This window comes from Athene noctua, chromosome 30 (assembly GCF_965140245.1).
Source record: "Athene noctua chromosome 30, bAthNoc1.hap1.1, whole genome shotgun sequence".
Lineage (NCBI taxonomy): Eukaryota > Metazoa > Chordata > Aves > Strigiformes > Strigidae > Athene > Athene noctua.
In genome coordinates, this window is record NC_134066.1 from 2,369,852 (window position 1) to 2,391,566 (window position 21,715).

General features: G+C 49.9%; 1 protein-coding gene across 1 annotated transcript in view; it reads left to right on the forward strand.

Moving 5' to 3' along the window:
- The first annotated feature begins 2,666 nt into the window (after positions 1–2,666).
- Positions 2,667–21,715, forward strand: part of SCN8A (sodium voltage-gated channel alpha subunit 8) — a 57,628-nt gene continuing 38,579 nt past the window's right edge. Inside the window, exons 1-3 of the mRNA XM_074929631.1 lie at positions 2,667–2,776; positions 13,313–13,642; positions 20,904–21,022. Coding sequence (XP_074785732.1) covers positions 13,367–13,642; positions 20,904–21,022 — 395 coding nt within the window. The 5' untranslated portion in view covers positions 2,667–2,776; positions 13,313–13,366. The remainder of the gene's footprint in view (positions 2,777–13,312; positions 13,643–20,903; positions 21,023–21,715) is intronic.

The following is a 21,715-nucleotide window of genomic DNA, read 5'->3' on the forward strand; positions in this document are numbered from 1 at the left end:
GGGTTTGCGGCTCTGTCCGGGCAGCGGGACCGGTCACCCGGCGGCTCTCACTCCGGGTGCGTGTCCGAGGCGGGTGTGACATCCCTGTCCCCGAAGCCACGGACCAGGCGATGCCGAGGGCACTGCACTGAAGGTGGAGGGAGAAGTGAGGGCTCTAACGATGAAATAAGGAAAAAGCAGTATCCTTATCAAGCGGTTTTTTTTTTTTTTTTTGGTACTGAGCAGCTGTGTGCTCCTTAAAGAGACAGCACAGTGCCAGGTAGTTAATTGTTCAGATCCGGAATTACAGAATTATCTTAGTTCTGTTGCCTGAGTTCTGGGTGATTTCGTTCTCTTTTAACCCAAGGAGGGCTTTTATGGTTTTTATTAGCTTTTCTGTTCCGATTACAGGCAAGCAAAAGCATTAACCGGAGTTGCAATGCTGACCGGCTTCACAAGGCAGCATTAGTTTGGAAATAACCTGCGAACTCGGAGCGTGAGCATAGTCTGAGGATTCCCTTTCCACCTGGGCGCAGATAACGACCTGGTGGCTCCGAGGGCTGAGCGGGACGGTGGGTGCAGCAGCCTGTGACAATCCCACCCTGCGTACGGATTGTGCGGAGCCTCTTACCCGGGGTAGACTCTCTCCCAGGCTGTGCCGGGATCACTTAGGTCAATCAGGATTTTATTTTTTTTTTTTACATTTGTTATCACTGTTCAACCTCTGAGGGCGTTGACCCATTTATTTCTTTAGGTGCCTTGCTTAAAGATCTTCTACAAACCGTAATAACACCCTGGGGGCCCCGGAGTGTCCTTGAAGTATTTCTGGTGCGTGGCCCGGCCCAGAGGGACCCGTGTGCCCCCCGTCGCCGCCAGCTCGGGGGTGCCCTAGTTGGAGGTGGGGGGTCAGTTTGCCTCTCTGCCTGCGAGCGCCGTGTGCTTGAAGCCCCCGGCACTGTTACCTCTGAGAGCAAGTGATTTTTTTCTTATGTTATGGGACCTAACTCTCATGTTTGGACACGTGAACACTCCGTATGGGGGAGATGCTATCCTGTTCCTCAGCAGTTATCAGTGGATTTTTTCCTATCTTTCAGTGTGTTTATTTCCACTTATTTCTGCTGGAAATTTAAGCCTTAGTGAGAACCGAGCTACGGAAGATCCCGTTTGGACTGAAAATTTCTCAGAATCTGCAGCTTTCTGTAGCAGCTTATTTATGTGTAAGTGCTTTCATTAGTTGTGGCTTGAGCTAGGTACATATTTTCGGTTGCCTCTGCCCTTGCGTTACAGTAGGGTAGTCCCGTCAAAGGCAGCAGTGTAAAGCCAAGGCAGATTTAGTCCCTGTGTCATTTCCAAAGCAAGATAAATGAGTTCTCCCGCACAGTGCCGTGTCCTGCGAGCTTGTCTGCTCAGCACACAACTCCTACAGCTCTGCACAGAGGACAGAGACTTAAAATTCTGTGAAGAGGACACTCCGCAAGGTGGATATATTTATTTTTTTTTTCTTAAAACATCAACCTAATACAGTGTTTTGAGTTGTTCTTAGAGCAACACAGGCACAGTCTTACCGAGAATAAGATATTGTTATATATAACAATAAAAATTGATCCTAAAATTGCAGTCACAAGCTAGAGGTGTAACATTATAGGTGTAAATTCTGAGTATAAAGGAGTTTTCTCTCTTGAATGAAGAGGGATAACTTGGTCAGTTATTAGTACTCTCTTATTCACTGTATTACTGGAAAAAAACAGAAATTGCCCGTACGATGGGGTTGTAGCTGGGAACTCTATTCTGTAGTAGACTTGCACCTCTCTGGGGAGCTGCTGGGTGTTGGGGAGCTCCACTGCTCCCCGAGAGACCTGCCAGGTCCCGGGGAAGGATCTTGAGAAAAAAATCTAATAGCCCAGGTCCTGGTTAGAAGGAAGAAGCCGGTAGAGTGCTGAGATCTACCAGCCAGAGAACCCCACTGCTCACATGACACAAATATCATTTTGGCACTTTTTTTTCTGTAAAATCGTACTGTTTCCAGATCGTCCAGGGGATGAGGCCACGCGGAGCTCTTGGTGATGGAAAATGTGTGTGGCCATGTGAAGTTTTGGCTTATCCTGAAACTGCAAGGGGGAAAAAAAAAAAAAAAAAGCATTTGGCTGATAGAAAGTTTTCTTCTTGCTCTCTTGGTGACATCAGCCACAGGTCGCGCTGGGTGTTCGTTGCGGGATTTTTTTGCGCTTCTTCCCGAAGTCCGTCCTGCGTGGGCAGCGCTTTAGACTTGAGATGTAAGGCCGGCCTAAGCCAAGTTGGGCTCCCAGCCTTGGAACCGGCTGCTGGGACGAGCCGAGCACCTCCGGCAGCACCGCGGGGTTTTTCCACCGGCGCCGCCCGACGGTTCCCGGTGTCCCGGTGGGGGCTGATGCTGAGAGCGGGGCTCAGCGGTACCGCCTGGGCCAGGCCCCGCGCTTAACCCTAAAGCCCGGCTTAACCTAGCCGAGCGCTGCTCCGGCCTCGCCCCCCAGGTAGGGCCCAGCTCCCACCGGGGAGAGGAGGAGGAGGAGGAGGAGGAGGAGGAGGAGGAGGGGGGGGGGGGGGTGTTCCCCGGCAGCCCCCCCATCCCTCCCTGCTCGGCGCGGGCGCGGGAGTTTTGCGACGCTCCCTGCGCGCGGGGCCGGCGGGGCGGGGGGCGGCGCGGGGGGGCAGCGCAGGCAGCGCACCAAGATGGCGACAACCGCAGTTCCTCCTGCAGCTCCCCCACCTCCGCAGTCCAGCAACGCCTTGCGGGAGACGCGGTAGTGCAGCGGCCACAGTAAGTTGCAGCCCCGGCGAGGGGGAGCCGTGCGGGGGGCGCCCGGGGTCCCACAGCCTTTTGCTCCCCGGATTTTAAAAAAAAAAAAATTTTTTTTTGTTTTTTTTTTTAAATTCCCCCTTCCCCATCCGCCTGCCCTCCCCAGCAGCACACGCTCTTCCCCCTGCCCCCACCCCGGGCGGGGGCTTTGCCGCAGAGCGATTTTCCGGCAGCTCTTGGCTCGCAGGGGGAGCGATCGGGGGGGGCCGGGGGGAGCCCCCTGCCCCAAATCCACCTCGGGGGCCTGGGGAGCCTCTCCCCTCCCCACCCCGGTGGATGCTCCTTCCCTCCGCACTCGGGGGGGTGCTACCGGGGTGCCCCCGCTTCTCTCCGCACCCAACGCCGCCCTCCGCGCCCCGGCAGGAGCCCTCGGGCTCCCGGCGCAGCCCCCGGCGGGGGCAGGTCCCTCCGCCCTCTCCCCCCGGCCCGAGGTCCCCGAGCCCCGAGGGGAATGGGGGGGGGACACACACGACTCGCCCGCCCGCCGCCTCTGCGGCCTCGGGGTCAGCCCTCGCCCGGCGGGGAGGCTGGTGCTGGGAGGGGGCGACCTGCCCCTGTCCCCCCCCCCCTCCTCAGCCCGGAGCTGCGGGGCCCCCTCCCCGTCCATCCCGCAACCCGGGGGGCCCTTTCCCGCGCCCCTCAATTCGGGGCTCTGCTCTTTGTCTGCATTGTGGGGAGGGAGAGAGGAGGGACACTGGAGTTCTCTCGGGGTCCCTTCCCCCCCAGCCCGAGCTGCAGAGCCGGTACATCCCCCCCCATTCTCCTGCTGCCGGGGGGGGAACTCGGAGGACAGAGTTTTGTGGGGGAGGTTGATGGGGCGGCCCTGAGGTGCCCCAGATGTTGGTACCGTGGTTCGGGGTTTTGCTTCCTTCCACCGCACAGCTTTAGGAGGAACGATGAGGGCAGATTTTTTTTTTTTTTTTTTTTTTTTTCCTCCTCCATCCCGGGGAGAAGGAATCGCACCTTCCCAAGCTTTTTTTTTTTCTATGAAAAATCTGGGTGTCTTCTTCCCCTCCTCCCGCTCCTTTCTGGTGCAAATGATGCCCAGGCGATGTGGGGGTGGGGATGCTGGAGGAGACGCTCCGGCAGGAGCTGCAGATGATCCGGGGTGAAGCCGGAAAGTCTGCCGGGGCGGGCAGCGGGCGGGCGCCGCTGGAGCGGGGCTTCCCTGGGGCCGCAGCCGCCTGCCGGCGAGGGATCCCGGCGTGGCAGCATCACCCACCGCCGGCTCTCCCTGCGTGCCGGGGCGCGGGGGGAGGCCTGAGACCCCCTCGGGGCCGGTTCACGGGGCGCTGGTCGCGTTCCTGCCATGTGCACACACAGAACCCGCGCCCCGTTCCGCTGCAGCATCCCCCCCCCCCGGGAACCCGTGACCCCAACGGCCTCGTTTCACACCGGGGAAGGTTTGATGGCGAGGAACGAGGGTGTTGCTGGGGGCCGGTTGCCCCCTTACTGGTGCCTTCAGAGGCAGGAGGGGGGGCAGCGTGACATCAGTGGTTTTCTCGGGGGTGCTGCCTCTTGGGGAGGGAGGGGGCCCGCAGGTGTTCGTGCACCGAAGTGTTTTATTCTCCGTGTCGGCGATGGATGCGCTTCCAAACGGAGACCCCGGGCCTGGCGGTGTGCGGGGGGGAACCCCCGTGGGGCCGCCTCGAGTTCGGCCTCCCAGGGGGGGACCCACGCCGGGGGGGGGGTGGGGGTGTGGGTGGCTGCCTCTCGCTTTTTCCCGGTGTTTTCCCACGGACGCGGTGCCGGTGGACGCGCGGCGGCGGCGGGTGCTGCAGCGTTGAGTTCCCGGGGCCCCCCCGCCGCCCCCCGGGCCGGCTGGCCGGTGCCGTTACCCAGAGGGGAGCTGTTTGTCATGTGTCAATAGCGACGGGACAAGGGTCCGTGGGGACAGCGCTCGCGGGGTGCCCCACCAGGCGGCCCCCCCCCGGCAGGTTCACGGTGAGGCCTCTCGCCTTGCCCGGTTGTGTTTGCCATCCGCCGTGTGGTTAGAAAGTCCCCGCTCTCGGCTGCGGGGATGTTTAAATAAAATGTCCGAAGGGCTGCTTGATCCTTTTTTACACTTGGACGGTGTTGTTCGTCCTGGGTGGAAGGACCTGGACCCTATTACAAGTAATTTAACCAGTTATATAAGCTCATACGCGTGGCTTGTGTCTAGATCGTGGTATAGATGCTGTGCTGCTCAGTGGAACGAGAATCATTCCGTGAATATTTAGTGAACAGCGGTGGAAAGCCAGCGTCCTAATAAACGGAAGAGAGAGCGGTTGCATGTTGTGGGAAGTGGAGCATGGATGTACCCTCATTCTCGGTTAAAGGAGGCGAAATAAAACGGAAACAAAGTCAGCGGGAGTGAAAATGAAGTAGCTTGAAAATCTAAGTCATGGTATCGTCTTCCTCCTTTTTGCTGTGGTGTCTGCATTCGTTTGGGGGTTTGCTTGGCTTGTTTAGCGCGCTTTGCCGTTAGGGTTCTGTCAGGGTTCTGTTTGCTGTCAGGGCTCTACATACCAACTGATCCTCACGAGTTTTGATTTTTCAATGGCCGGAGCGGCGGCCGGCCCGAGGCCGTATGTGACTCCGGGACATGCCGTGTTCCTGCGGTCACATGGTGCCCATTCACTATCGATTCTTCCTCCCGAAGCGGCTGCCACTGCCATTGACACCGACAGATACACTGGAATCAATAATTTATTGTGGTGTTCAAAGAAATGGTTTGGATTGGATTAAAGAAGGTGCGGTAAAATAACAAAACAAAAGCGGTGGAGCTGAGAACAAGCGTGGGGGGGGGAAATAATCTGAGAAACCACAGAGGAGGTGACGTGGTGGTAGGGCAGAGAGCTTGGCGTCCTTGGGCTGTTGGTTTGAATCTGGTGGGGTTCAGAATGCTCGGACTTGCCCCCTTGTGCTCTGTTATTCCACTTCTGTGTGGAGGGGGCGGTTGCAAAGCTGGAGGATACAAGTAGAGGAGAGGTGGTGTACTGCTGTGGAGGTGGGTTCAAAATCCTCCTTGATTTCAGCTCAGATTCCAGACCAGCTTTAACACTTCGCATCAACTTCTGTCTTGAAGGACTGCTAAACACAAAGTTAGAGTAACTTCTGCCTTCTCCTCCCTCAGTTCTGTCCTGTAACAAAGTGTTATTCCCTCCTAATGCAGCACATCATCATACAGGATATTTTCAGTAGAAAAAGTAGCCAGCAGAGCCGGGACTGTAGTAAAACTGTGAAATTGCTCCTTTCCGAAAACAGCCCTGGCAAAACGCGGAAATCTTGGTGTCTGAGGCCTAAAACTCCCATTCCATGTCACTCATACTGCTCCTGTGCTAGCAGAAAGGCGTGAGGCGTTTGTAAATCAAGTCTTCTGAGCAATTCATTCCGGGAGGATTTAAACAAACGAAAAAGCAGTAATGTTTGTCATTGTTGAACGGCATATAAACCCCCTGTGAACTTTACAGGTAGTGGTCTTAAAGTTGCATAAGTAAAACTTTCAGTGCTAGAGAAGTAGGGAGCAGAAGATACCGAAAATGAGTAAAAGTCATCTCCTCTTTTTCTCCTGGTACGCGGCCATTCCTTATTGTCACTAGAACTGAATTTTAAGACCGACTAAAGCCTACGTGCACGCAGTTCGTCCTCCCCGCGTGTTTGGGCGTGCGTCGAAACCTTCCGCTTGGCTCCGGAGGGAGGAGCTGGTGCTTGCTCGGGATCAGGAGCTCCGACAGCTTGTTGGGGCCAACTCAGCGCTGCCCAGCGCTCTCTGGCCCTTGGGGTGATGTTCCTGGCGTTGGGTGTTGAGGAAGGAAAACCAAAGCGGTTGAAGCTTATCGCAAACAGCCTCTGTATGTCCCCAGCGCTTCGACTTACCTGATTGTCTTTGCGTGGCTGAGGGCATGCCCAGGCCTGAACTGAATTGTTTCGATAATTAATGCTAGACAAGAATATTGTTATTCTGAAGAACAGGACCAATAAAAAGTTGTCTTTATTTCCAGGCCGGTTGACTTCCCAGCAGTTCTGTGGAAATCTAAGAGGTGTCAATGCTTAATGCTGTTAAAAATCAGACCTAAAGGAGCTTGGCATTATCGTTATGAAGTTGTGGAGTCGGACGCCTGGTCCTTAGGCCATTTGTGGATTTAATCAACACTGAGGCGATGCCCTGGCCCTTCCCTGTTTCACCTGAGTAGGGGAGTGCTCCAGAGACACGAGGCTGAACACAAACGCTGCTCTTGCAGTGGCGTTTCCAGCAGGAGATGAACTTTCTGTTGACTGGCTGGAGAAATCAGTGGCAGGATGGTAACGTTAAGACAACTGGGAGTAGGTGACGGTGATTTTTATCTAATCAGATGAGATACACACGGGGTGATAAGAAAAGACAAAGGCAGCGTCACTCGGGAAGCACCAGGCCTGCATGGGCTGTATTCCAGAACGTTGCAGAAATTCTGAGCTCCGTGTTGGGCAGGAGCTGAGAGCTAGAAGGGGGGTTATTTATCCTTTATCTTATCCTGTATCTTATCCATTATTTATTAAATGTACCATTTGTAATATACCATTTGAGTGCTCCACATCAAATGAATTCCTCCAAAAACATTGTGTAGAATAACTGTTACCTTGCTCCTGTTTTATGGGTCACTGATAGGCTGAGTGAGCTGAAGGAGGAACTGGATTTGGGTGAGTGTCTTAACTATTACCCAATAACCGAGTTGTTCAACTCTTTGTCCAGAAGTTTGGCTTTAAGAAGGGAAGTTGAAGTGCTGCTCTTCAGCTTGTTTAGTCTGTCTGAATCTCCACACTCCTGTGCGAGACTGGGGGTAAGTGCAAGTCAGCTCTGAGCAGCAGCTAACGGAGCTGGAGAGCCAGGGTTACCTGGTTTAGTTCTTGTAACTTAGTGATGCTGCAGGAGTCATACTGCTACTGGGAGGGATTGAGAAAGCCCCCAGTACTAGATCTTTAGTTTCTCCGGTTTTTATTAAAGCATCTTTAAATATTAACGTTTTCTAATAGTTTTCTGTGGCTTTTGCTGGCTTCTGTGCTTCTCTCTCCTCCCTGTATTTCTGTTCATTTTTTTACCTTTAGAGGTGCGTATTCAAGTTCAGTTCTGCCACTGCTGTTTCAAGAGCATAAGCGCTTTCTTGCCCTGTCCAGAGCCTGCCCTTGAGCTCTGCTCAGAGACAAGAAACTTCTGCAACATTTTACATAGGGCGGGGAAAACAACCAGCAACAAACCAATAAATATTGCTTGAAAGTGAAAATACTTCCTCATCCTTCCACCTCATAGCTTCAAACTGAGGTGAGAGCTTTTCTAAGGGGATCGTTCCTCCCGCGTCTCGGGCGGTTCTATCGCTGAACCTTTTCACTGATAAAATTGGCCTGTCCCCGACACCCAGAATTTACTGCGGATGGAGCAGATCGGTGAGTTCTTCTGAAGGCCGTTACCAGCCATGGATTTTCTCATCCGTGGGTATTTTTGGTTTGACTTGGAGTTTTTCAGGCTCTCGTGCAGCAGAATTTCGGAGGACTGTTTTCCTTTCTGCCCCAACCCTGCATGTTCAAATCAAAAGCCACGTGTGTCTGTGCGGGTTATATAAACACTCATGTAGCCGGGCTCTCTCTCGAAGGCACTGAAAGACGTGCTGGGGGTGACTGCATCTCGCAAATTAATAAATGGAGAAATGTATTAAAGCAAAGATACTGCCTCAAAAGTGGTTTTTTTAATTTATTTTGACAATCAGCTTGAATAATTGATTAGAATATTTCATAATGTAGCGGTAAATGGACTGCTGGGAACATTTAGAAAAAATAATTAAGTCTTAGCAACTGGGCACCTCAGTACGGCATTTTTTCTGGTGTAAAATCTTTGATCTTTGACAAATGTGTGTGTAAATATGCCGTCTGGCCCCAGTCTGTGCACCGAACTCCAAATTCCAGCCTCCCCCAAGTCTCTGGGCCTGGTCCCGAAGCATTTACCTGGGGCTTGGTAAAGCACAAACCCTCTGCTCCCACTCTCCCCGGACGGTGCCTCTCTGTCACAATTTTCAACATCTTTCTCTTGTTGGAGGTTGAAGAACCACATGTGGAAAGTGCCAAAATAAATTCTAGCGTTTATTCTTACTGATTCCTGTATGTCCCAGCAAGACCATCCTCAGCTGTAAAACGAGATGTACAGTCCGAGGAAGATGTGCAGAGCGGCGCCGCTGGGCTTCAGCACACCGGGTGTGCTGGTGTGGGAGGGTCTTTACTGGGGAAGATGAGGGTGAGGCACAGGTGACCTCGGACAAATTATTTTCCCTTTCTGTGTTTCTCTCTGAGAGAAACTTTTCTACTTAAATCCTGAGGTCTTCAGAATGAAAATAGTTGACTATTTTTTCATTCAGTCAACACGTGGCTAAGGACTAATTTTGGTAAAGATCTTTAAGGAGTAGTTTTATTTTTAAAAATCGAATCATTAGACAATGCCTGATGTTTTTCAAATCCCTTCCGGTAACTAATCGAGATACACAAAAAGGGAAAGGAATGAAAACCAGCTCACCCTCTTGGTCCTGACTCCCCCACAGGTCCCTACAGCGGGAGGTTTTCCTGAAACGGGCAGGCTGGAGCCTGACTTCACCCCAGGAGCAGATGTGCTGACACCCTCGTTCTGTGTGGCTGGTCTGGGGGGTGGTTTTTGTTTGTTTTTTTGCGGTTGTTCCTGCACTCTCATTGTGTTCTTCCACTGAATACTGAAAAACCCCCTCCTTGGTGAATGCTGACGGATGTTTAAGAAATATTATTGTATCCTCTCATGACAATTTTTTGTTGTTATTGAGGTTTTCTACTGAGAAAGATGGTAAATCTTGAAAGTGGAAATCCTTGATACTCACCTTTTTTGCTTCAGTAATGACTGGAGTGCTCCAGCCACCCAGATTTGACTGCTGCTCCTTGCTGGGAGAAGGGGCTGTTGGTGACTGTAGACCTGGCTCTGCTCTTTCGCTTGAGCCTGGGGCTTGTGTAACTGAGGCATTCCAAGCTATTTGTCTGTCTGTTGTGTTGTTTTTTGGGGTTTTTTTTGGTAAAACTAGCTCTCTAAAATATCCTGGGCGGTTTTGTCTCTCTGCGCTGAGTAAAGGTAACCATTAGGGGTTGGCTGTGGGAGCTGCAAGGCATGGCTCCTCATTGTAAGAACACGTAGTGCTGTGCTATCAAAAATTTTAAAACTGCTCTACGGGTCTGATTTAAGGAATTAAATCAACTTTCCATTCCCAGCCTTTCAGTTTACATCCTGATTTTGTCCGTTATCTTAATGTGGGATAATTTACTGGGGAAACAAATGAAGTCAGGACAGGCAAGAACATCCCAAGAAGTGGAAGCCCCAGGTCACCGTTACGGGTTGCTATCAAGCAAGCAACAGCCCTTTGAGTACCAAATGCTCAAACGAAAGGAATTGCTCCTTGTAACTTCAGCAGCAGAACGTCTGCAGCGTCGGGGAACGCAAGGAGAGCAGGAAGCACGAGGCAAACTTGTAACCTGGTTTCTCAGGGTAGCATCGGGGTGTCTCTTGATTTGTTGATGGACGGGGCCTCTGCAAAACCTCCGTGATGGGCAGTTGCGTACCAGAGCGGGGGGCAGGTGGTGGTGGTTGGGTTTTTTGTTGGTTTGGTTTGGGTTTTTTAAATGGCCACTTAGCAGATTAGTTGGTTGCTTCCAGTTGCCGGTTGTGTAATTGTGCATACAAATCAGGCATTCATTTGTGCCTTCATTTTTTCCCTTTTTTATGCTGTGTCCCTGAGCTACTTTGGTTTCTAAATTCAGGCCTTACATATTTATCTGTGCCATTCAATTAGACCACATCCCCAATGCTGCTATATAGTTTCACAGTATGTGGGAAATTTGGTAATTAAATGCATGCAAATGCTGCAAGAATAGAATAAATTAATTTTTCCTTAATATCAGCAAGCTATTCTGTGATGTTTCTGGAGGTAACGTGACCAAGATACCGGCTTTTCTCTCCCCTCTTGCCATCTTTCTTGAGTCTGTGGTGTTATTATTCTACAAATACCTGGTCAAGTTCATACGAAAAGAATCCCAGCCCAGGCTACGCTGGGTAGTTACGTAAGGAGGCAGATCTGTACTTTTGGATCTCCAAATAAAAACTGAGACGGAAACAGCATTTGATTAAGTTCTACAAGTGTGGTGCAGCTTTAGATTTGCATGTGAATCGGAGTGAAAGGGTTGCAAGGAATAACCTGGCATCGCCTGAAGGATACTTTGCAGTGGATGTTCCGGCTTTTGGAAGTACCCCAGTAAAGGCTGGGATCTCCAGGTGGTTTTTTTTTTTAAAAAAAGGACTCCATTATTTCTATGCTGTATTTATTCAGGAAGCCCACTGCAGTCCACAGAAAGTTGTGATTCTCTGTTTCAGAGCGTGCCTGGTGCTGAGACTGGGCAGACTCGGCCTCGGGCGTGGGAGCCTGCCTCCGTTTCGGTGATGTCTCCGGCCTCTGTGAACTCCTCCCACGTGAATACAGTCCGGTCTTCAATGCCAAGGGCTGTAAAGACCAGCAGTGGCTAACATCATGCTCAAATAGCTGAATTTTAACGATTCAGCCCTATATCATCGTTTTCAAGGAATTTGAAAGTCATTCTGCTCTCAGACATGCCAAATCTTTCATTTATATTTTGATGCTCTGCGCCTGTTAGCTTAAAAGATGTGACCTTACTGATGATCTTTTCTCCTTACTTAAGGGACCTTTTCCCACACAGCTTTTAGGTTCTTTCTGTGCCGTATACTCGTAGTTATTTTGCCCTTCCTCTTGAATTTGTTGCCACTTGGGTGTTTGGGTTCCTCCCTGAAGTGCCAAGCCATGTCAGGGCTGGGTTGTATTCCAGCCTGCAGTACTGCAGTGCTGTTGCATCAGTGCAGGGTTTCTGTAATTCCTCTTCTCTCTTGGCCTCCTCCTGGAGTGTGAAAAGCTTGAAGAGGTACCAGGAGCTCAGAAATGCAATATATTCTGGTTGCTGGTTCTTGAGCGAGAGCTTGGCAAAAGGTGCAAAGCTGCAGAGGGTTTGTAGGCGGCTGGATTCAGATAAACGAACTTCCTCACAGCTCTCCTCTTTCGTAGGAGTGGGGGGGAGCGAGCGAGGGGCTCTGTGTAGGGACAGGGTAAAATCCTGTCAGAGGTCTGTGCTCCTTTGCAGGTTGGAAGCTCTGCGAGATCTTGCGTTTTTGTATCGTGGCCGCTTCGCTTCTCCTTTTGTCGTGGAGAAGGGCTCGTTTGCGTTGCATCTGATGCAAGGAAGACTGTATCTATCTAACCCACGTGTCACAGAAATTTAACTTTCAGAAATTACTATTGTAGTTGGTGAGAGTATTCTTAAATTATTTCATTCTTAGGGCCTGGAGTGAATAGAAACCCTGCTAATTATATATATATATATATATATGTAAAATGAAAGGGTGGGATTTGACTTTGCGTCGTAGCGATGTGCTGTGCTCCGGGGCAGGCAGAGGGGACCCCGCTCTGGTCTTGGTCCTACACGAGGACGGTTCAGAGTCCTCCCTGGCACACCCGGCCCAGCGCCTGCTCACGTCCTCCAGGAAACTTCTCCTTAACTGCAGTAATATCTGGTAGGGCACAAAGGAGCGGTTTTTTCAAAAGAGCCCAGCATGTCCGGTGCGTGTCATCTACTGGTCGCTCTCATAGGCCCAGCCCCAAGTTACTCCTCCTCCGTGGTGTGTTGAGGGGAAGCTTTGCTAAACCCCTGGTCCGCAGGGCAGGGGTGTGCTAATGCCCAGCCCTGTCTAGACAAGGCCGAACACCTCGTCCCCACTCTGGGAATGGAGCTGACTTGGAATTTTAGACTAACGATGCAGCTTGCTAGAGAGCAGTGCCTGGTCAAATCGTTTTCGTGGGAAAAGACTGGTTTTGATGAAGTTCCTTTTCAGGACAGTTTCTGTAGTCTAGAACCGAGTCTGGGTTCAGGAGCTGCCCAGACCAGGGGAGCCCTCAGCATGGGTGCTGGGGATCCCGGTCTGTGCGCTGGGAAACCTGGTGAGGCAGTGTGGGACGGGCAAGGAACGGGCAGGGATGGGCAGGGACAGGCAGGGACGGGCAAGGAACGGGCAGGGATGGGCAAGGAACGGGCAGGGATGGGCAAGGACAGGCAGGGACGGGCAAGGAACGGGCAGGGATGGGCAAGGACGGGCAGGGATGGGCAAGGAACGGGCAGGGATGGGCAAGGAACGGGCAGGGATGGGCAAGGAACGGGCAGGGATGGGCAAGGACGGGCAGGGATGGGCAAGGACGAGCAGGGATGGGCAAGGACGAGCAGGGATGGGCAGGTTCACCCAGTGTCAGCACTTGGCGTCCACCTGCCTGTAGCTTGTCTGGGGGCTGAGAAGCAGCAGGTCTGCCTGCCTCGCTCTGTGAGGCCTTGACCGGAGCTGCCTTGGGGCGCTGGGTGCTGTGTGTTGTCTGTCTGTCTGTCTGTCTGTGCAGTGACTGACCTGCTGTGCTCTTTGCTCCCCTGCAGAGCTGACCTGTCCGGGGTGCAACATAACTAAAGAAGCAGCTGCAGGATGAAAAGATGGCAGCACGGCTGCTCGCACCGCCAGGCCCTGATAGTTTTAAACCCTTCACGCCGGAGTCTCTGGCTAACATCGAGAAACACATTGCAGAATTAAAAAAGAAGCAGCGTCCAAAGCAAGACAGCAGCCACCGGGATGACGATGAAGACAGCAAACCAAAACCAAACAGTGACCTTGAGGCGGGGAAGAATTTGCCTTTCATCTACGGGGACATCCCAAAAGGCCTGGTTGCTGTACCACTGGAGGACTTTGACCCTTATTATATGACCCAGAAAGTGAGTCTGCAAGAAAGAAGTCGCTAAACCACCTTTTTCTTCTTAGGAAATTTCAGGTTTGGGTATGGTTTGAGTAGAAGACAAAGAACGGAGTCTTTGGATGGGCTTGTTTGTTTTGTTACCTATTTTTCTTTGAGGTTTAATGGGATTATACAATCAACCTTTAAACACCTGCTTGGATGGAGTTAGGAGAACAAGGTCTGGAAACTAAAAATAGATAAAGTTGTGCTAATGTGCCAATTTTAACCATGAGGGCAATAAGAAGAATTTAATTGAGGGGTAATGGTAACGGTGTTAAGTGTCTATTTCATTACTTGCATGGAATTCAGTCTGAATTTGATCGTTATGAAGCAGTGGGATGTAAAATAATGACAAAAAAAGAATGAGATAAACTCATTAACTTGCTTTCATCTTTATAATTTTTATCTTTGAAATATTTGTCTGTGGAATTAAGGTGATATGGCAGGAGGCATTTATGGGTGCCCAGAGGTGTTAAGGAATGAAGTGGTGTCGTGAGGGAGGTGGTGAGTAAGCTGCTGGAAATGGAGGGGAGGGATCTTCTACTGGTGAAATAAGGAAGAACACGATCACCAATTTCCTTAGAAGGCTGGATGACTTAAAACTGAGGTTCTCTGCTGTTTGATTTTATTGCTCTCTTTGATAGAAATTAAATTTGAACAAGCTGAGATAATTACCATCAATAAGTCGGGCTTAGCTGTGCCACTTTCGAAGCTGGAGGTTTGACCACGTATGTGACAACAGTTGTGATGTGACTGTTTAAAACTTGGGTAAAACAGCTGTCAGGTAAAACCAGTAACTTGTCATGGGTAACAAAATGTTTTAGGACTTTGTGTTGGGGCAGACATTTCTTGCCACACTCAGAAGTGGTTTTGTGGCTGGCAGGGCGTTATTCACACGAAAGAACTGAACTTGCTGCTAACGTTGGGTAGAACCGGTCGTTGTTTTCTGCATTGACACCGGTGAATTTGAAGCCTATTTGTTGTGGAGGGCAGGTACCGGCTCAGAACAGAGCTTCGACATCTGGTGGTTTGTGTGTGTGTGTCGGACGCCAGGCAGACTGGCGTTCGGGTGGGTGTTGCACCGAAGGAGATGGATTGGCACCTGCTGGTGCTGGCCAGAGGGTAGCTTACGTTACCCCTCGGAAATATTTTCTCTCTATTCAACAAATCGCGTGTTGCCTGGTTTTGGTGTGGGCAGGCCGTGAAAAAGAGATGTAGCTGAAGAGCAGTTCCCAGGATCTCTGGTTGTGTGTGACCACTTGCACCCAGCCAGAGTCGGTGTTACGAAATGTCGCTGCAAATCCAGGCAGGAGGGGTTTGTGCCCTCTTTGTGTTCCTGATGGTGAACTGGGCCATGTTCTTTTGGGCTAAAATAGGAGAGCAGTGGGCACTGCCGTGTCCTGGAGCATCGGGCAAAGGCTTCTTGGTTGTCTCAGCGTTCCACCAGAAGTAGGAGCAGAGGGGAACGCCGTCAGCCCTCACGCTTTATCAGTCCCTGTTTGCCTCCCAGCACAATGCTGTTAACAAATCTTTAATTTTTAGAGAAAAATAAGCCACGTTCCCAACTTTGAAGGCATCTCCAGAGGGGAGCCGGGCAGTTTCTGTGGGCAGAGACACGAGCTCTCGGCGGAGCTGGAGCGGCTGCAGGTGCAGGGGAAGGGTCTGGAGACGGGTGACACTCGCAGAGCCCCGTGGCTGTTCTGTGACAGGAGCCTCACGCTTCCCCTGAACGCCGGATTAACATTTCACTGCCTCCGTTTCTTCTGCATCCACTTCAGCATGGCGAGAGCTTAGGTGCGTGCTGCTTCTTTGCTGCTTCAAATAGTCAGTGACTTCCCACAAGGAATTTTTTTTAAGGCCATTAAAAAAGGCCCTTCTCTGAATCATCAGGAATTGCGAATCTGCTTGAATCATGGGAAGTTTTCCAAGATTTTTTTTTTTTTTTTTTTTCCCTCTCCAGCATTTGCCAGAAGGCTTTGCATCATAGGTCTTTTCTTTTAAAGCTAGACATGCAGCATGCATAGGAACAAATCAGCTGGTTGCTTTTCCTTGCAGTAGGACACAGTGATCTTGGTTTATCTAAGGAAACTGAAACTGCATTTTAACTGAGAAGCTGAACTTTCCAGTGGCCTGTTAACTGATATTTAAAGGAGAAACAATGTGACCTAGAAACAGAACCATGTACAGTCAAAGCTCCTGGGTTCGGCCCTGCAAGTGATGGTTTTGTCCAAGCTACTTCTCTTTTCTCTCTTCAGTTTCATTTTGCAATAAGGACTCTTAGGAGAATCACGCAAGTCCCTTTGCTCACAGGTAGCAGATTTGGGAGCTAATTTAGCTCCTTTTTGTCTTTATGTAAGTACCAGAGAGAATTTTTTAATGATTCTTTGTTTTACAAATAGTAATCACCTTCCAGTTCCTGGCCCGAAGCACGTGGCAGAAGCAATACTTGCCCATGATATTTGTTGTGGAAACCTGAAACATTTCAATTAAAAAACCCCAAAAGGCAGGTACGGGAACTTCCTTGTTTACATGTGCAAACAAAATTGAGGAAAGGTACCCGTGTCAGCATCCCTAGCAATGAAAGCAGGGCAGGGGATTACTTCAGTGTTTGCTTAAGTGAGAGATAAGGACAATCATCCTCTTTTATTTCCGCAACCTTCTTAGTATTTCTTTTTTTTAAACTGGTTTTCCATCTTTTAGACCTCTCTTTCCTTCTCTTCCGTTTATGACCTAGGCCATCTCTCCCACTAAATAACTCCTCACCCCGTCCTTTCCCATTGGACTTGACTTTTGCCAGGTTGTGATCGTTTTCCTCGCGTAACTTCCATCTCACTCAGGATGAATCTCGTACTTGCTGCTGAACACGGGGAAGGTGCTGATGCTCCTGCAGCGGCTCCATTTACAAGACAGTAGAAAGCCCCTGGATTCGAATCCAGCTTCAATGGATTGATTTCAATGGAAAAATCAGCCCTGCCGTGGTAGAAGATTGTCTGTACCTCTGGGAACACCCGAGGCTGGGGTGGGATTGTCTGAGGTCCCCTATAGCTTGCAGCTGAGCACCTGAGGATCCTCCTGGTGCGTTTGTGCCAATGGAGTGACTTGCAACTTTGTCAGGTCACACGCACGGTTTGGAAATGGGCCCTCGGGTCCGGAATGTCACCTTGACTGCGTGGGCCTGGGAAGATGACAGGGATGGGAGAGACCAGCTTGGGGGTCTGTGCTCCAGCGAGCTTTGGTAGGGCACGGAGATGACCCTACAAGGTCACGATACCACTCGTGGGTTTTGCATTTCAGTGAAGACACTGAAACAGAGGCGAGAATCGGGACCATCTCAAAAACCAGCCTTTCATCCTTATTTCCAGGAGCTAATCACCTTTTCTGGGTCTTTTGTCTTTAATGTTATTTTTTCTTCCACTCCCTCCCTCCAGTAGGCTTAGAAGCAGCAGGAAGAGTAAGTGTGCACTTCCTCGCTGTCCTCCCGTCTGCCACGGTGGAACGAAGAGGGGGGAGCGTCATCCCTGCCAGGCGTCTTCTCCAGCCCTTTCTGGGGTGCCGGGAGGAGAGAGGCTCCGCTGCCCTGGCCTGAAGAGCTGCAACCCCCTGGGGAGGAGGGGAAGGAGGGAGAAGCATTTCCCCTTCTGATGCAGAATGGATTTCCTTACCTGGGCAGATTGTGATGTCGTTAAAACATGGATCCGGATCCCTTCCTCTGTATCGCGTGTTGAGCGGTATTTATTTTTTTTAAACGTATCTTTTGGAAATATTTTATAAATTTCCAAAGATGTCAAGGGTTTTTCCTGTGTTGGGCTTGAAATAAGAGATGAAAGCAAGAGCAAAGCGTGGCAGATACCTTTTTTTCCCCCGTAAGCTTTTCAGTGATGAAGAGTAAGTTACTAAGAAGGAATAAATCGGTCCCCTTTTGGTGGGGATGGAGAAATAAATATTAAATAATGTGGTTTCAGTATGAGGAAGTGTACCTCTATGAGCCAAAACAGACCTGAAAAATATTTTGCATCGGCATTTACTTCTTTATATACTTCATCAACCTACAGGGTGCCAGAGTTCCCTGTAAATGAATTTTGAAAATAGCAGTGTTAAAGTGACTCGCTCAGGGTGTCGTCAGCAAGTCGTTGTTCTCTCTTGCTTAACGTGGAGAGTAAGGCAGTCCCCGTGCTACCGCTGTAGGAATGTGGTTCCATATGTTCTTAGGCTGTTCATAAAGCTGTTTTCTTCTTAAATCTTCTGCCCACTCCTCCTCAGCCATTGCAGAAATGCTTAATGTAAAAACCTGCATGAAGCAAGAGTATTTTAAATCTTCATGTAACTGGAATGCTTTTTGCCATCCCTTGATCGGTTCTGTCGTGCTCCAGCGTAGCTTCTTTAAGACGCTATTTTGCAAATTGATTTCGAGAAGACTTATCTTTTGGGATCTTACTTCTTTTTAGATGAGAACTATTAAAGTGTAGATTCCCAGCCAACTTGAAGAAAACTGGACAGAGCCTTTTTCACAACTCTCTTAACAACAAGCTGAGACTTTTGAAAGTTCAACCAGACTTCATCTCTTAGAAGACGACTGCAAAATGCCTTCCTCTAGGTATCGCCTTTCTCTCAGTTCTGAGCTTTGCCTCAGCAGATCTTAAAAGGGCTTAAGGATGTTCTTGGACCTGAACCAGCAAACATTTTAAGAGCACGCAGCCATTTTGAAATTGAGTTTTAATATGTCAGCAGCGTAAAGAAAAACTAAGATAAGGTTTTAAATTGCCAAACACTTTTTGGCTTTTGAGCTCTTCTTTCCGTTGACAAGGCCAAGCAGAGATTTACCCAGGATTTTAGAAGATACCCAGGGAAGTGGAGCAGCAGATCTTGGAACCATCGAAAACGACGAGCAGACTGGAACGCAAGCACCTTATTTGTGTTACGGTTGTACTGAGAGGCCCAGTTATGAGATGGGTTTTATAGACAGGAATAATTTCAACAAACGTTATGGTCTAAAAAGAGAAAGCTGGGAAGAGAAAACAAGGAGCTGCCTTGTGTAAGGTTTTGTGATAGATGAAGGACTCAGCTGGCGAGCAGCATGTGGAGCTCATGTTCGGTAGGTGATTGCCTGACCGTTGGATGGAACAGCTTGTGTTACGACAGGGGACGCCAAATTTCTGGGTCAATCCTCTGTGAAACAGCTACCGAAAATACACATCCCCGCGTAACCACTGCAGCGTGCCGAGGCCAACAGGGTCTGACCCTCGGAGGGAGCAGCTGACAGCCACCGTCCCCGCCCGAGCCTGGCTTGCCCTGCTAGCGCAGGTCTAAAGTCTCTGGGTTGGTTTGCGTCGGAAGCAGCACGGTTTTACCTCTGGCTCGCTGAGCCGGATCGCAGGGCTCCTGCACAGGGGTTTTTTCCCGTGGAGGGATGGAGGCGGAATGAAACGGAGCCACCTCACAGAGCGCCCCGGCTTTGGGGGCAGTTCTGCCTTTGCCCAGCTCGCCTTGAGCCCACGTGATGTTCAGTACGGTCACGTCGGAGATTTCATCGCTAAAAAGATGCGGCAGAGTTGGGAGCTCAGTGTGGTGCCAAGGACACAAGCGAAGCCCGGGAGCATCCCAAGGGGGGGGGATGTCCTGCTCGGAAGCCTCTGCAGCAGACAGTGAAAGAAGATTTAAAACCAGATGGTGTGTGAGTCTTGGAAAGTTTATGGTGTCAGGGAAGGAGAGACAGCTGGTTCTTAAAAATCGCGTGTCCCTTGACCGCTCTGTAATCAGCAATTCTGAAAAACTCGCGGCCTTTCAGAATATTGTTACATGCCAGGGTAATCTGTTCATTAATTCTTGATGCTGCAATTTAAGAGCTGTCCAGGGTTGTCTTTAAAGTGCTTTTGTTGGGAGGTGCATTAGTGGTTATGCTAACTAATCTTTCTCACTCCGTGCTGAACCACAACCTGATTTTGATTTCCTTTTCAAATAATTTACTGCTCAATGGTCTAATTTCGCCAAATGAGCTAAAATACGTTGTTTCACTTACTAGGAGGGAAATGACAAATTTCATAAGAGTGAGTCTCCTGGGGAAGCACAGCGACTGCGTTGGCAGAAAGCCCTTGTGGATTCCCTCGTGTTGGACTCCGGGAGGCTCGGGGCTGTGCCAAACGGGGGGCTGGTGCCGGGGAGTGAGCCCGCAGCGCGTCCGGCTCCGCTCTGTCCCCCCCCCGGGGCTCATCCCACCTCACCGAGGCTGCAGCATCCCGGAGGGGGCGGAAAACGGGGAAACGGTGCTGCGGGAAGGGCTCTGGCTTTTCAGTGCACACAAATTGCTTTTTTGCTTTTTTTCTTTTTCTTCCTTCAAGTCAAGCGGTAGGTGCGTTGGGTGTGCTGGTATTAAGCAACCACAGTTCTAATTTTGCCTCTCCAGATGGCTGCGTGTGATTCTCCCGGTGGGTTTTTGAGATGCGTGTTCGCCAGCGGGGAGAAGAAATCGCGGGTCTGTATTTTAAGGGCTGGTGATGGAGAGATGAGATCGATTCTGCCTCACGTTTACATGATTCATTCCACAGGTTCCCTATAAAGTAGCGAACCTTAACATCTTGCTAATTAAAGGCAACGAGAGCACGTGACTCTGCCCGGAGTTGGTGCACCGACGTGGAACGTGCTCAGAATTGCCCATGAGTGGGGACGATGGGTATCTGACTCCTGTCTGCTGGGGTGGGGGACTCCACCGTGAGTTTTTCTGCCTCCTTACCTGTCAATCTCTCTTCGCAGGTGAAGTGCTGTCTTGTAAAAACACGATTTGTTGTGGTAGCTCGTAGCGCGGTTTGGGAAGGAGGCACAGGCTGATCTGGTGCGCTGGGCACTGGGCGAAGGCCGGGTTCAGCTGCCAGTTCTGCCCCTGAATTTGTGGCCCTTGGTTTGCTTTGGGCCTCTGTTCTTATCTGTTAGATAAGGGGGACAGTGCTTCTGCCCTCGCGCGGTGAAAACGCGCGCTCCTCGATGGGAGATTGTGCTTCTGCTCTGGCTGAGGTGCCTGGTGAAATGGATGGCTTGGAGTAGAATTATTCATGATGTACGGGTAGGTATGATTTCCCCTAATGGGAGCTTCACAAAGGACATTATTCTTTAAAAAAAAGCAGAAAATGCCGTTTTTAACCACGGAAGTTGTTTGTCTTTTTTTTGTACAAGTCATGCTTTGATTTTCATGCATTAACTCTCTCTCTCTCTCTCTCTCTGTTTTTCTTTCTTTCTTTGTTTCTCTACAGACCTTTGTAGTACTAAACAGAGGGAAAACACTCTTCCGATTTAGTGCCACACCTGCCTTGTACATTTTAAGTCCTTTTAATCTGTTTAGAAGAATAGCTATTAAAATTTTGATACATTCATATCCTTTTTATTGCTGAGTTATTTTTGCGTTTGTATGTTCCCTGCAAAAATCTCTTCCCTGTTGTCTTATTGCTCAGTTCAGACAGTGTATGTGAATTACAGTTCTGCACCGGGTGAGGGTGGGTTGGCCTTAGAGCGTGCACAGAAATGGGCTTTTTTGGAATGAAAAAGCGTGGTCCTTTAGATGCATCCAGTCAAGTCAACTTTTCATTTACTTTCCCGGCTAAATTGTCCCTATCTCTGTCCATCATTCCATCAGTGCACAGACTGTGATAACTTTTGGAACAGATATGACTTAAGGGTGTGCTTCACGTGAAGAGCAGTTGAGCTTTAACTAGCTGCTGAAATGGTTAAATAGAATTAGTATCTGGAGAAGGAGCCAAAGATACCTTAGATATGATTAGACGCTGATTAATTTCTTGCTCTTTTGGCATCTCTCAACCTTCCTTCTAATGGCAAGGCTATTCCAAAATGTTCCACCACAGGGCTTCAGACAGCTCCGAGAGCTTCAGAAACATCATCTGCATGTGTTATTAGGAGAAGGGGAGAAAAAAAAAAAAAAAAAGCAGTATATTGAATGAGCTGCTTTGCCCTGTTTATTTATTTATTTTTACAAAGTGACTCTAAAACGGAAACACGTTGTTTTAGAGGCTTCTGTGTGCTGACTTCCTGCATCTCGTATGAAGAAAAA